The following is a 16297-nucleotide window of genomic DNA, read 5'->3' on the forward strand; positions in this document are numbered from 1 at the left end:
CTTCAAGTCCTGCTGTCAGAAATCGGTAGATAAACCCACAACAAATTTTGCAGTGTCAGTGGTGGTATTAGAGGACCACTTTGTGGTTATATTATTGATAGTATAGCTGCCAATGATGCGTTATTATGGCAGCAGTATATTGTGACAAACATAAAGAGGGAATGTTTTTGGTGAATATGCGAGTAAGCAGAGGTTGGTGCATGAAACAGGATAATAATGACTGATATTCTGCCTTTTTGCAATTAGGTTTATATACTTACCTCAAATTAGTCATTATTTTTATTTATTTATAAAAATAGTGTGGCGTTATCTCCTGTGATTACAATGTTGATGATACATTTTTTTCCTATAGAAGAAGTTTGATTCCCCAATTTTCACAAGAGTAAAATGTTGCCATTCAACATCTCTGCACTTATTGATATTCAGTGTGAGCAACAGAGGTGATGAGTCCCACAGCTTTCTGTTTGATTCCATTTAAAGCACAAGAACCTTCAGACCTCCAGTGTTTGTCTGTCACTACACAGATAGCTAAAAAGCTAAAAAGACCTGACACAAACAAAAACAGCATGTAGGCTCTAGCCTCCATTATGTTTACAGAGCAGGGCATGCCTTGAGGCGGTATGAGTGTAAAATGCACACATTATGCCGCGTTTGTTCTTCGTAGGTCAAGGACTTATTTCTACACTTAACACAGATGGACACCACTATTTGCACTGCCAGGCACTGGTTTAGATACAGCTGCAGCAACATTAGAATGAGTAACTGTGTCCCAGTAACTCCATATTACTGGAGGCCTCTACTTCACAAAGTATAGAAACACATAAGTATATTGATATGATATTTTAGTAGTCTTCAATATTTGTGCTGGTGCACTGCATATTTCTGAGTAAATGAGCATTCAATATGTGTGGGTGTGTGTATAGTACATGTATATGTGTTGGTGGTCGCAAAATGAACAGTACTGAATAAGTAACGGTTTTGTAGATTTCAAATTTATTTGAGCACTCAACCCACATTTACAAATGTTTGTATTTGTATGTATCTCCACTTGGAAATGCAGTTGAAAGTGCAAATTGATTGAAAAGACTGCCAAAGTGGTAAATGTCCAATCCCTTATAAAGGGAAAAAAAGACTTCCTTCCCAAGCTGGAGCCCCCCCCCCCCAACCACCACAAAATAAATTCTCAAACTGAGGGAAACTCAAAAATCAATTCAATGAAACTCTGAAAACCAGACAACACCTCTTACCCTGCACCTACATTTGTATTCTGCACACAACCCATCACTATTCTTTCTGTGTGTGTGTGTGTGTGTGTGTGTGTGTGTGTGTGTGTATTACCTGGTGTATCTCCTGCCAGCCATTCTCATCCACACAGCTAACCTGTGCATGATCATGCAGCAGCAGCTCACAGCAGTAGGGGTCTCCTCCTACCATCGAGCTGTGGTAGAGAGGAGTCAACCCCCTACTGTCTTTATAGTCAGGCGATGCACCCAAGTCCAACAGCGTCTAGTGGGATATGACGAAGGATAGGGGGGAATAATGCTTTAATTACTTCATACAGTCCCGAGTCACAATGTGAAGGTCAATAAGCCCAGTATATATATATATATATATATATGTTATTAATACTACGTAAATGCTATCTCAAGAAAAAATCTCAGCAAAGTAATCGACCAGTCAGTGATTAGAAGCATTCTTGTGCTGTAGGACATGTATACAATAATTAGAAATAAACTATTTATTAATTTTATTTGGAGAAATAAGCATGACCTTTTGAAGACATACTATACCAACAGCAGCAACAGCTTATGTATATTACACGGCCCAGTGACACTGAATATTTGGATAACGGCATAGACAGAGCGGAAATAACCAATTCCATTTTCAACAGTTCTGGCTCAACAGGAAATCAATTATATGACTCATGTAAATCCTTTCATTTAGGTTACAAGCCTCCTCAAACCAGACACATACAAGGCCATTCAATGAATACGCCAACCCATTCAAAGAGGGCATGTTAATCCTCACATATATAGTAATTGTTCAAGCACCCTCTGTACTGAATTACTCAAGCCCCCTCTGCCAGAGATGGCCTACCTGCAAGCTCTCCGTTTGCAAGCAAGCATTTGGTGTAGCAAAAGAAATAAAAGAGATGAGTCAGCTTTCTGCAACAATTGTGTGTGTGTTACACTCACTATAAGTGCTGTATGGTTCTTGCTGCGCACGGCCTTGTGCAGGGCAGTAATGCCATCTTTTGTTCTGAAGTCCAGATGCGCACCTCCACTCTTTAGCACCTTGATGAGATCTGCACATCCCTCCAGCTGTGCTGCCAGTGTTAGAGGGCATTCTGTAAAATTTAAGGATGAGCAAGCAAACAATATAAAAAATCATATTTTCAGAGACATTGTTGTGCATTCTTCTTAGTATATGAACTTCCAACAATTGGATATGTCAATATTTGATGACAAAATAGCCCACTACAGTTATCAAAACTGTGGCATTACATTTTCAGTGACTCTGCATTTGGATAACCGCCTTGACTGCTGTGATTGCCTAAGTGACTGCTTTCTGTTGGTCCCCCCCCTCACACACACACACCCTGCTTCACAGCTCTTCTGTCAGATGACAGGTCACCAAACAGGGAAATTAATCCAGAAAGAGGGAGAGAGTACAGACTTCCTCACCTCCAGTGTCTGGATCATGGAAGTTGGGGTCCAGGCCTTTTTCCAGAAACCTTGAGACCTTTTCAATGTTCCTCTGCTGCACATACTCCATAAACTTCTTCAGGTTTGCCTAATGGAGGGAGACAAGGGAGCAGGGAGGGGGTAGGGGAGAAGTGGAGGAAAAGACAGCTGTGATTGGTTGATGTCAGACTCATGTGGATGGGGATGTTTAATAATGCAGTTCAGAGATGAAAGCTAAAGTCGCTGCTCTCTCCGTCTGTGTTTGAAGGTTTTATTTCTGTTCTGTCATGCCAAGCAAATGGGCCATGTGCAGTAGATATATAAGCTATAATAGGATAGACCAAAAAAGACAAGGAAAGGGCTGTAAAGTAATGCGGAAATGAAGACCTTTCCTTTGGATATTATAAGAAAATGAGATTTTAAGGTTAACATCACATTTTGAGTTATGATATTGTACAGTGCCTGAGAGCAATGCTATTGCATCACTGAATCTAACATTGATGTTTAAACCATAGTTCTAAAACAGGCAAAGACACATGCACAAACCCACCGGAATCCTAATACACTCATACTGTACACACACAAAAACACTAAATTTCCTCTGATTTCTCTGATTAAAAATATTCATCACCTCTGCTGATAGGTGTAAGCCTGTAGAGTATAGAGTGAAAAATGAAGCTATGAACAAGGTACCAGCACTAGCATTTCATAATAGATTACTATAGCCTGAAGAATCAGGACAACAATCTATCTTGGAATATCTGAGACATAATATTATAGCGCAGAAAGTATCTAATGACTATGTGCTATACTTAAAAAAAGACGAAGTAAAATAGCAATTATTAAAACTAGTCTACTACAATATAGTTTAATACTGTATATAAAATATCAATGAGGACAAGGACGATAGCCGAATATGAATCTTGAGGATGTAATTACAGAGACAATATCTGCAATACCAAATGAGCTTCACAGAAAACTTTCATTACTATCAAATTCTCTGTTACTTAGCCTCAGTTATTACGTAACATCCACATGTGCAAAACCCTCCGGACACACACACACACACACACACACACACACACACACACACACACACACACACACACACACACACACACACACACAGATACACATATTACATTTTACACAGCTGAATTACTTAGCACAAGGCATTTCATATAACAAACTTAAACACATACAAACATGTACACTCACATGCAAGAATGCGAATAGAACTCAGCAGCCTTTTACACTCACCATGTGTGGCATCATATACTGCATATCCCTCGTTCTTTAAAAGTCACACTCTGCACCTTCCGAATTTCACATCACACACTCCCTTTCCACCAAGTCATCTGCAGCCCGCTTGCCTCTACAAGCTTGCCTTCTTGCTCATGCACACCACACTGACATGCTGCGTGGAGCTGCCGACTGCTACTCTCACTATCTCCAAGTCAAACTGAGTGAGAGAAATTCACTTTGGCTTTTTTATTTTTTTTTAGATGCTCTGTGAGGCAGTTGTTATGGTGATAGGATACAAAGACAGCTCTGGCAGCCAATGTACACATGAGTGGGAAGAGCATTGAGGTTGTGTTTGTGAGTGTGTATGTGTGTATGTGTGTGTGTGTGTGTGTGTGTGTGTGTGTGTGTGTGTGTGTGTGTGTGTGTGTGTGTCCTTCACAATGCCTCGGATACTGCCTTGAAGAGACTCGGTGATGATTTGCCAGTGATCAGCTGGCTCTGATGTGTGTTTTATTGCTTGTTGAATAGAGGGCTGATAATAAGCATTTGTAATGATTTATCTGCTTTGACAAGGGTTTCAATAAACTCTTCATATTTTCTCAGTTCCGCTAAAGCTTTCTCTCTCTGTAACACACACATATAAATGCACACACATGGAAAGACTTTTCAAGTTACCATGACATACTGACAAATCAGAAAGAAAACAAATAAAAGGATGACGGTCCAATAAAGCCCTGTGCAGACAGGTGGAGTGACAAGATACAATTAGCTTGTTGTTTTGCAAGACCAATAATTTGCCATGAAACTGAAAAATATTTCTACTAAAATCTTAATCAAAAGTCAATTCATACAAATTTCAATATAATCCTGAATAACAATTAAATATAAATTAACTACATTTACTTAAATTCCAACCCTATCAATCTTAGTTTTTAAAAAAATAGATAAGGCAAATTTACAGTTTATATTTCAAGCTCAAAAATGTCCAAATTTGGCCAATGTTACCCTTTGGCAATATTCAAAAATAATCCAAGCTTGAATCTCTGCATGTCTTTTATGACTCCTCCTTTAGAAACTGCAATTCTCTTTATTCCTGACCTAGTCAAAAACACTCTGTCATGTCCCCCAGTTTGAAAAAAATATTGCGTAAACGCCTTCAGCTAGTACAGAGAGAGGAGTGTGGATCATTATATTTAAACCATCTGTGCACTGATTACCTATTACTTTTAGTAGCAATCCCTTAACTGTAGATTTCATTTATCATCTAAGCTTTGAAATGCACACGCAGCAGGACATGGCAATGATTGGCAAGTGGGGTAAAATGTTCCTCCACAGTTCATGAAATTCAAGGGAAATTAAAAAATAAAGTGGAAAAAATTCAAAGGAGTAGGAAAATATGAGTAGTACCCAATCTGTTTGCATTTCATTCATTGATTTGCCAAGTTTCAATCACATATGAATGTGACTACCGTCTCTTATGGGCTATCATACGGTTATTCATGATAGTCTGGATGTGGCTTTCTGTTGTTTTTAGGGAGGAAAACTGACTTTTAAAAAATATTTTAATGACTTATGGTTATTATAAGGTAGTTATGGTGATGTAGCCTGAAGCCAAAAACTAAAAAATACTCAACAACTGAGGGGTGGATGATAAACAGGGCAAAGACCAATAGGACCAATGATATCATCCTTGATGTATTTATATTTCATTACAACATTTAATAGAAAACTAAATAATAAACATTAAAATCACTAGCAAAATTCCTGAAATCTAGTGAGCTAAATTATGAATCACTCAAGCACACAAACACCATTGTTTTGTCAGATTATGACGGACAGAAATTACTCTGTACAGGCTATACAAGGTGTGTGAGGCAAACGTTTGTTGTATGCATGTAGGCTTCTCTGGCAGTCAGCCCTGTTTGTAACAGCATGATATCCTGTCTGAGCAAACTGACATAGGAAGTTGTAACCCACTAACACAGAATCACCAATCAATCACACAAACAGGAAACGGTTGAGGAGCTGTGAGTGAGCTCAATGTTAGTGGGTGTGTATTTGCATTGGTGAAGTCATACAATAGGTTACTATTTCCAGACAAAAGCACAATTCTTGTTTCGGGAATGTCACTGAATATGCAATACATGCCCCTCATTTTGTGAAGTACAAATCAATTTCTTTATTACCAGCCTTAAACCTTAAAGTTTGCTTTTGTTGCTACAGTAGTTTCAATTAGCTTAAGGGGAATAACAAACAGACAGCTTAATAGCTAAATCTGATCCAGCATGTACTCCACAACAAACAAAGTCCCCAGAACCTTTGCTAGTGGACATCATCTTCTCCATCAGACTAGGATATGCCTTACTCATGAAGACATTCTTACAGCTCTACAATTTGGTTGGTTTTCATGTAAAGCAATCTGTTGTAGTTACCTCCATAGACAACATGATAGTTCACTGGTAAAATGCATCAGATACACTGGCACACACACACACCTTATGCCACTTTGGGAATCTAAATCAGAACAGCCACTATCCTCTCCAGGGAGGAAGGGCAACCCAGCAGGGAGACAGAATCAGACAAAACAAGAAATAAAAATGACAGATGTGGTACACTGTGGCGCCCAACACACAACCACGTATGTGCATACAGTATGTATACATATGGTCATGAATAACTAAACCTGCAAGCTCATGTACACATGTTGGGGGAGGAAGGTAACAGACCATTACCATACCAGCAGCTGAGGTGCACTCAGAGAGACACTCGGATAAATAAATTTACAGTCTTTAAAACACTACAGATGTAATTAATTTCAGATATAAAAAGACCCTCAGTCACATCACTACTAACACGGTTATAAAACAGCATGTTTAACTTTAGAAGGAAAGATGTGGTCTTAGTCACACCATACTTATTTTGGCCAATGAATGAGCAGAGACAATTGCCATCTCTTTTCAGTAGCCATTCAATAATGATTACCAATACAGCAGCAAACTCTTTACCTACTTAGATACTCATCTGTCACTGTCACACAGTAAACCAAGCATGTAGCTCATCTTTAAATTCGTACAGTGTCTCACCTCAACTGCTCCTTAAATCCCACACTTCATTCCAAACAATAAGTGTTTGGTCTGGAGAAGTAACAGTGACAGTACTATATTTTGACAGAAATACTACTAGGGGAAAAGAAAATGGCAGCTTTGCACTGGCAAAATGGATGGTTTACCAAAACTACTGCAATGTGCCCAAGGTCGTGAAAAAGCTAGTCAGAATTTTAACTTTAAAAAACCCTCTATTACCTGAAACTGGTCTATAATGTCATGTGATTATTTCTGTTACATATCATTTCATTTGTGTCCTTCTTCCATCTGCCATGATCTATCAGTTTGAGGCTGAGCTTGCTGAGCTTGTGATAGTAAAACAGAGTGTATTCTTCTATCTCTAAGCTATCCCACAGTTTGCAGGCTGAGCCATTAAGTATAATTACACAGACCAAATCGCAAGGAGATCACAGATTTACAGATAAATATTGAGAAAAAGTTTGACTGATGGTCTATGCAGCCTTGTACATACACTACTGTCATGAGGATGGTGAAACCCTGCTGTGCTGGATGAAGTAAGTAAAGAGTGGGACGACAAACAAAGAAATGAAGAGAAGAAGGGCAAAATGAAAGATACTGTCTTATCTCAGTGCAGCAGAGCAAGAAACATCAGCAATGATCAAATCAGAGAATCTATGGCAATTTACCGACTTGTTAAACCAAGAAAATATCCTGCAGATTCAGTTTGATGCGCTGCCCAAGGTGTCCTCATCTGCTCTGCTAGAAATTAATCTTCAACTAAAGGGTTTGATTTGTGCTACCTTTGATACAATTATGATTTTTGTCTGTGCATTCTTTCCACAGATGGCTACAAAACATTTGTGCTACGACTGCTGGCCATTTCTAGAAAAGAATCTGAAAAAGAATCTGCTTATGAATAGATTATGAATACAAGCAATCAGAAATCTGGAAAGTAATGCATTAATCACTCCAACCACTAATATCAATGTTGACTTTGTGTTCATTTAGTAACCTGAGACACACCCCCTACCAAAAAATTTAACTTAACACCAGTGAAGGATTCTCCCGTCTACATACTTTTTTTTTAACATTGGCACCTTGCTATTCCAGCTAGCAGGACAAAGATGATAAAGGTTCCTTCTTTTAGTTCAGTACCCTGAGGAGGCTCTTGTCTCCCCCACTAAGGAGGGGGGGGGGGGGGGGGGGGGGTATCTGACACAACCTGATAAAAGCCAGGGTAGGAGGCCAGAACTTACAGAGACAACACGACTGCCCCTGCCTCCCTTGCCATCTTCCCTGCCTCTTTTACTCACTCTGTATTGGGGCTATTCTCCCTTAGTTTTCGTCCTCCTCTGCTTTTTTTTCGGCCATAGCTTCATAAAAGGATGTGTACACACACACACACACACTCAATGTTCAGTAGCTAATGTGCATCCATGTGTTATCCATGTATGTGTGTCAGACACTTTCACTGCCCTATATTTACACTCGTTACCACATGGATACATAGCCCCTGGTCCTTCACAGCTGGCCTACAGTACACTGTGCCATGGATGAGTAGTAATTAAAATGTTCACCAACATGATGCTTATTCGGGAGGATCATATACTGACCTAATGTGAGCTGGCCCGTAAAATACACACATGTTCTAAAGCGTCACAACTGCTAAGGCAATAAACACAAGGAGCCAGTGTAGTGGGTCATGGGTATGCTCTGGGGACCGTCAGATATCAGGGTGATACGAGTACAGCCTAAACAGTTGGGATAGAGCAGAGGCCTCAAGCAGACGTGGAAGTAATGCTTTACTCCATCAAAACAGGGTCCTGTTGTCAGTGCAGGCTGCATAACAGATTCTGTAGCGTGAAGACAAGCATATGGGTACGGTCAAAGATATTCATCAAGGCCTATGCCGACATACATTCATGTGTCTACAGTCCACAAGGGAGAGTTCAGACCATGGATGTATGAAGAGAAATGGATACAGCGTTGGAGAGAATAATTCAGATTTGAAAATTCAGATTAAATTACCTGGATCTGTTCTTAATATCTACCTCAGTATGGGGCTCATAGAGCAAGCCCAGTGGCATTTCCTTTAAACCCCCCTCCCAGCCCCCGGTCCAAACTCGGTCTCATTTACATAAACAAAGGAGAGAAAATAACTCTTGATTCTGCTATCAGTGCATTTTACAACTTTTCAGACATAATGATTTTAATAAGGACTATACCAGTGTTCATACTGGGAAGTTGATTTAGCCAGAAAAATATCCGCTGATGTCGCTTTCCAAATGTAAGTCTATGGTAAAAAAAGTATCTTTGAGACCAATGGCATCACGTGATGGACCCAGCAGTTGTAAATCTACCGGCCACTATGTACATTTTGCTTCAAAGCCCTTGGTTCAGACTCAAAGCATTGCATAGTGAAGCTAGCCATTTCATAGTGCAATCCCTGATAGTGAGCAACAAAGTAGACTGTTAAAAGTGTCACTGATCTCACTGAGGCTACAACTTCAGACTCACATAAGGCTAGTTTGTGCTTCTAACTAATCAGGTTTACCCTGTCAGCATTGAGCTGTCACATTTGTATAGTGAAGTTCATTCAGATGCCTGCTGACTTGTCTACTCAGCTTGTCTGGACAGTGATGTGGAAAAATCTTGTGACACTGACTGATAGTCAGAAAAATCCGACCCAACAGTGTTCACTGATGAGAAACAAAACTGAAACTACTGTGGTTAATTTGATTAAATGATTTACCTGAAAGCTATCTGTTAACAAAAAAAAATGTAGAAAATTCTGTACGTATAAAAATGTATATTAAAAATTACAATCATCATGAACGGGCAGAGATTCAGGGAGTGTCCATTATAATACAATCATGCCAAATACAAATTGTGGCATTAACAATCAGTCACATGTTAAAGGAGTCAACTGCCTCTTCTTAAGTGTATTCACGTCAGCAAACACAAACAATCTTATCTGACACACAGTGTACCTGATTCTCTGTCTGTCTGTGCTTTGTTGACAGTCACTTATATAAAGGCTGGAGCGAGAGCGGGCAAGCCTTGACCTCCGTCTCCCAGATGCTTTGGACAAAGGCAGTCCTGCTGCCGGGGCATTGCATTTTAATTAGGCACACAAACCTAGAGAGACACAACTCCATATTAGATAAATGCAGTATCCGGCTACATTCGCTACCACCTCACGAAAGAGCTGTTAAAAGCAGTGGTAGTATTCTGAGTAAGTAATGCACTACTAAACACATGCATTTGTAATACTAAGAGTTTTTTTTTTTTTTTTTAATTTTATTTGTGTGCTATGTTAAAATATATTTCAGTTTTTTATCAAAAGTAAATATCTGTCAAATGTAACTGAAAATTAAGTGACAAAATGGATTTAAATGAATGTCCTGTACTATCACAATACATAATAACACACATTAGACTAGTAGTGCATGATGAGATGAAGACAAGAAAGTGCTTAAGACAGGATTTTATTTTCAATCTGGAATATGAGGCATATTCTATCACAGGCAATATAAAAGTAGGCTATGGTAAGTAGTGCCAGGGTGAGTCATAAGGGTTGACAGTAAGAGCAGGAAAGGTATGTTAGATAAAATGGATGGCATACATGTAGATAGATAAGTTAGCAGGGCAAATGATACAAGCACAGTTTGCAATGTGAAGATGATGCAGTACTGCAGTAGTATTGTATGGTTCACAGAAATGGGTCTTTTTAATAATCTTGTATAAATATGTGCTTGTGATTTCAGTCAAAACTGAAAGTAAAGGGAAGCATGCAGTTTTTTCACTTAGCTCCCTTGCTGAGGAAGATAAAAGCAGGAGGCATCATGTTTAAGCATACTAATATGTGTTTCAAGTCTTTGGCAAAACCACAAAGCACACCATGACAGTAGAGACTGCCTAAAGAAGCGGTCACTGGTCTACTGCTTCTTCCATTTGACTCAAGGTTTCCTATCAAAACAGAGGCTCTTCTTTTTATACCTCTTCTCATCAAATGAAGAAAAAAAAACACGCAAATGGCTTTGCTAGTTTTATTTGTCGGTTTATTCTATAATTCATGGATTTATTGTAGAGTATGAAGGTCTAGAAGCATGTTTCCATTAAATATGCAACAAAATGATATGATGTGGCAGAAACACAAGAAAATGGGGTCACGTGAGGGGAAGGAACGGAGGAGAGTAGCGCAAAGATAGAAGAGAAAAAAAAGTGTGAGCAAAAGAGATGCGAATAGAGTGGAGCGGTAATCTGTTTACAGCTCTAATCTTTCTTATCGCCTGCGATATTGTTTTTTCTTTAAACTTAAAGATAATAAAACACCAATCAGCCTACTAATACACTGTAGAGTTTAATACTGTATCTTACTACTATAGATGTTTATCCTAAAACAGCCAAAGGTGAGCCAACAGTCAGATTATTCTTGGGCTCAGGTGCAGTTGATATGTTGATATGATGTCTGTTCTGGTTTGGGTATGAGATATATATTTTTTTCTCCTTTTCAGTCCGTCCCCGGTTTAGGTAAGGTCATGTTTGCTGACCCACCAGCCCTGCATCAAGGACAAGTTAAATGTACCATTGTGGTTACGTCAGTTTGAATGATTTGAAATTATTTTACAGTTTATACTCTGGCAGCCTGCCAAAGTCTATTTTGTACCACCACAGATTCATAATGAACCGAAAATATTTTTACTCTCAATGGCTGGGCTGGCTGCCCCTCTCCGTGTGCATTTCCTCCACAGCATTGTAAACCCCTCGCCTGAACCTCGCCGCTTCCCTGGGCCATGGACACGCTGCATCCTCTCTCCCAGCGGGAGTAGTGACGGAGCCCTCTGTTCCTGGCTGTTAACCCGAGCAGACCGACGATTTTGGCAACAGTTACATTCCACCACTGCTAGAACAAGAGCACTAAATTGTTTACAAGAGGACAAAGCGCTCCATAGATCTTCTAATTTTGCTCTCAAAGTCCACCAGATTGATACATTTAACTTTTAAACGTACAACATTTTCTTCCAGGGGAGTATGATTTTAGACTCCCATTGAGGGTTCGTGGTCGACGCACCATAGTCTCACAAAATCCTGTGGGAATCAGGTTTGGGTCTCTGTCTGTTTCCAGCCTGTATTCGTGCTGACCATTATATGCCCTCTCTAATTACAGCAAATAATGGCTCCATGTCAAACAGGCTCCTGGGCTATACAGAAAACACCAGCATCTTAAACGTCCAGGAAATACAGGATAAACATGTAAAATTGTAATGTTAACAGTGGGTTTGTGTGTGTGTGTGTGTGTGTGTGTGTGTGTGTGTGTGTGTGTGTGTGTGTGTGTGTGTGTGTGTGTGTGTGTGTGTGTGTGTCTGTCCATCTGTCTGTCAGTCAGTGCGTGAGTGTTTGAGGCTTCAGACATTCTAAATCATTATTGCAATCCATGACAAATTACAATAATGGATTGCAATCTGAAGGCCATTATCTCACAATCTACAATCATGAGTATAACTGGTTTATTTATAGATATATATGTCCACATGTTGAAGTGTGAGTGAGGCACTGAACCCCAAGTTGCTTCACAGCAGGCCACTGCTCTTTAAACGCTTAGGATGGGTTAAATGCAGAGGTTAGATTTCATGTATGTACCTGTATGATTGTGATGATTGAAATACAGTTTAAGTTACAAAAATGATGCAGGTAAGTAATCTGTTAGCATATTAACTGACCTGCATAGTTCACTTGTTTTGAATTTCTGGAGCAACATACTTTACATATGATGCCAAGTTGTTGATATGTATATGTAGGGTCATGATTTGGACTGTTATTATAGAGCCAAATCAATATTTCTCTGAGACTATATTAACAAAAACAAAAGTTTTATTTAGGTTATATGTATTTGATCTTATTGTTTCAGATTGCTTTAGACTGCACAAGAGAGGAAGATATCGGGTTAACCTGTTGTGTACTGTATCTGTGTATTCCAGTGTATCATAGGCACTGTGCTGTGCTACCTTTAAAAGGGACTACTGTTGGGAACTCTGACTTTCCAGGCTCTATGGAGACCATGATAGAAGTGTAGTCATTAGCTTTGTGTCCACCAGGAACCTAAGTTATGATAAAACTCTGCAGAGTTAAAAGATCTGCTCTGAAATGTGTGTAGCCTGCTGCACTACAAACATTCCTGAATGCAACTATATTTGCTTACTTTATGGTGTTTTTCTACTAACAAATGTAAGCAGCTACCTGGGATAGCAAAAGAAGTAGTCTGCTTAGCCATATTTTGGCACATTTGGCCGATACCTGGCATACGGGTGGGCAACAACGCATGCAAGAACTAGTGCAGTAGTGGTTCGAAAGGTTCCTATGGATGCCTTGCAGTAAATATGATTAACTATTGAAAGGTTTTGAGTTGAGTATTCCTTTAAAAAAACAGCTGACAGGCAGAGTGTATGTTCAACAATATATCTTACTGGTGGATTTAGTAAATCTGTCCAATAAAGGAACATATTAATTAACCTTCTTGGTTTAATGTGGGTGTTTAAAGTCCCCTAAGAGACACAAAGCTGCTGCGTACCGTTTCATGCCTGTTAGAACAGATTGGTGTTTTTGTGTTTTATCTGTGTGTGTGTGTGTGTGTGTGTGTGTGTGTGTGTCTATAAGCACTTCTGCCTCTATCTACGTTTGTCTGAGAGAGCGAGAGCTTAAGTAATCGCCAATATCCATACCTAACAGGCTTAAAGTGTAATGCTCACAGCTACAAAAAGACCAATGTACTGTATGACAGAGTACGGACTTTATCCCAAGGAATAGGATTTTCTGTGAGCGGAATCTTCAACCTTCACTGTATCACAGCAAAATACATCTCTGAGTAATTTGATACACTCTTAAGCTTAGGGGGAAACCAACACCACATGAAAAAGCACTGGACGTTTGAGGCTGACATTTTCTTACTCATTCACACATATATGCACAAACACACACACACACACACACACACACACACACACACACACACACACACACACACAAATTACATTTACTGATTCAGAATGTATCACACTAAACACACATTTCATTCATAATGAATGAGTGCAGTAAAAAACCTCAAAGACAATGATGGGGTGCTGTTACTATAGCAACAACATTTAACACATCATTGACTGTAAATGTTTTTGTGCAAAATCAATTAAATTTTGCACCTCTCTGGTGAGCATTTAGAAAGAAGCCCAATCCCACAGCTTGCTTAGTTCACATGAGACTCAGTCATTATCATAATGATCATAATACTTGTTCTAAATAACTTCCACCAGTGTCCCTTGTGGCGCAATATCTAAGACAGCCCTTAAACTGAGATCTGTATTTCAAAGAGAAAGAAAACAAAAATGCCTCTGTGCATTCTAGCCGAAAGCCATCATTTACCTGGACCCATGCCACCTGCTGACACAGCATGCACACACCAGTATGATTACCCTGTCTCTGTTTTTAAACCATATAAAATGCATAACAGAGCAGACAAATTGATCTCATGCGAGCCCACAAACAAGTCTTCACTAAATGTGATCAGTCATTTCCTCTTGGGGTAAAAGATGTGTCATTCATACGCTGAGCAGTAAAAAAAAAAAAATCAGCAGTTGCAGTCAAATGAATCAAACATCAAACCAGTTCATCATCTGAACTTAAAGAAAATGCCAAGCTACAAACTTTGAATAGGAAAAATCAAAGCTGGCAATCAAACAAATAAAACAAAATGCTTCAAACTACTTTAAACACCTTCTTGGTATCTATATAAGAACAGTGTCAGAGGGCATAGCCACACTGTGACAATACAGTAACCTGCATGTACTCTTGATCTCATGAGTCATTTTAGCAGTAGAGTGTTAAGTCTAACCTCTGTTGCCCAACTCCTCGTAGCTCTCTCTGAACGTAGCAGCATGGTACCTCCTGAGTAATCCTTTTCAGAAGCACTGGAATGATATGTTTTAGCTCTTTATAATTCCTTGTATTCCTCTTAATGAACTACAGTTTGGGCAGTCGGGACAATATGAACTAGCTCTGATAGGGTTGGCTAGAGGCTGGAACTAAGCAGGGCAAAGCCACGGTCTCTTTCCTACTCATCAACACACTCACAAACATGCAGAGCACAGGCTTATTGTATATGGACCCCAAAACACATTCTGCTGTACGCTCAACCAATTCCACCCACCCTCCAGGCCACAGTGGCAGCATGGCTTTGTCCAGCATTGTCTCTTCCATGAGAACAATGGGCTCTGGCTTACTTGCCAACCCATTAATGCAACAAAAAAAAAGGCATTGACATAAACATGAACACACAAAATTAAAATTGCAGATCTGTGTTAATGACAACACAAAGACACACACACACACACACACACACACACACACGCACACACACGCACACACACAAGCTCTATGAAAGGCAGGCCATTCATGGGTGTTGTTACAATGATACTCTATGGGCTCCATTTTCGTGTTGCTCAAGGCGCAGAAAAGTGTCACAACATCAAACTGGTATTTGGTTAAAGTTTGTGTAATAAATAAATACCCACAGAAACCACAGTGCTTATGTGCACATCAAACGTTTGATTAATTTTAATTATTCTACAGTTTCCACTGCAAATCAACAGGCACACTGTTCCATGAAAAATTGCAGATCAAGTAAAACTGTTCTCTCTGCTAATAACTCCCAAGACTGTTCATTCCTGCCAGTCCTATCCTGGTGTCTCTGTCCAATACACAGAATAACCTGGGTAACAGCTACGTGGGCCATCTTCTTTTTAATGAGTCAGGCCAAAGGGCCTTGTCTTTAAAGGGGATGAAGGTAGCAAATGTGATTGGAGAGCCTGGCCACAAAAATACCACAAGATTGCTTCGTACTCCCCGAAGCACTGAACAGGCCGCACTTGACTGCAATCTACGCCAAGCTGCAGGGCTCACAAAAACAGAGCAATGTATGTGGAGTAAGCTCAAGATGTGGCCTGAGATCATGCAAGTTACAATTGATTACAATTAAGACCAGGTGGCAGACTCTATGACAACTGCAAACCATTAGGTGCACCTGCTTGAAAGGTAGGCAATGTTGTGTGTGAGGACCGGGATGAGAGGAAAGTGTGTGTGTGTATATATATATATATATATATATATATATATATATATATATATATATATATATATGACAGTTGAGAACATGCTGAGCATACAGACGGTGATGGAGAGGTTGGTTATGCTACAGAATTGATTTGAGAAGTTTCTTTGGATATTATCATACATTTCCCCCACTGTGTCACT

At 39.5% G+C, this 16297-nt stretch overlaps 1 protein-coding gene across 11 annotated transcripts in view; it reads right to left on the reverse strand.

The window, feature by feature from the left end:
• The window catches only part of shank3a (SH3 and multiple ankyrin repeat domains 3a), a 188023-nt gene that overhangs the window by 82988 nt on the left and 88738 nt on the right, over positions 1 to 16297 (reverse strand). For all 11 annotated transcript variants that reach the window (XR_011103878.1, XR_011103881.1, XR_011103879.1 and 8 more), the window contains 3 exons: positions 2685 to 2793; positions 2196 to 2347; positions 1339 to 1506 (listed from right to left, as the gene is read on the reverse strand). Coding sequence is in view for 7 of the 11 variants with exons in the window: in XM_068723847.1 (XP_068579948.1) it covers positions 1339 to 1506; positions 2196 to 2347; positions 2685 to 2793 (429 nt within the window). In the remaining 4 variants the exon portion in view is untranslated. The remainder of the gene's footprint in view (positions 1 to 1338; positions 1507 to 2195; positions 2348 to 2684; positions 2794 to 16297) is intronic.

The sequence above is a fragment of the Cebidichthys violaceus genome, unplaced genomic scaffold, assembly GCF_023349555.1.
Source record: "Cebidichthys violaceus isolate CVI_PGR_0920_01 unplaced genomic scaffold, fCebVio1.0.p SCAF_3, whole genome shotgun sequence".
Taxonomy (NCBI): domain Eukaryota; kingdom Metazoa; phylum Chordata; class Actinopteri; order Perciformes; family Stichaeidae; genus Cebidichthys; species Cebidichthys violaceus.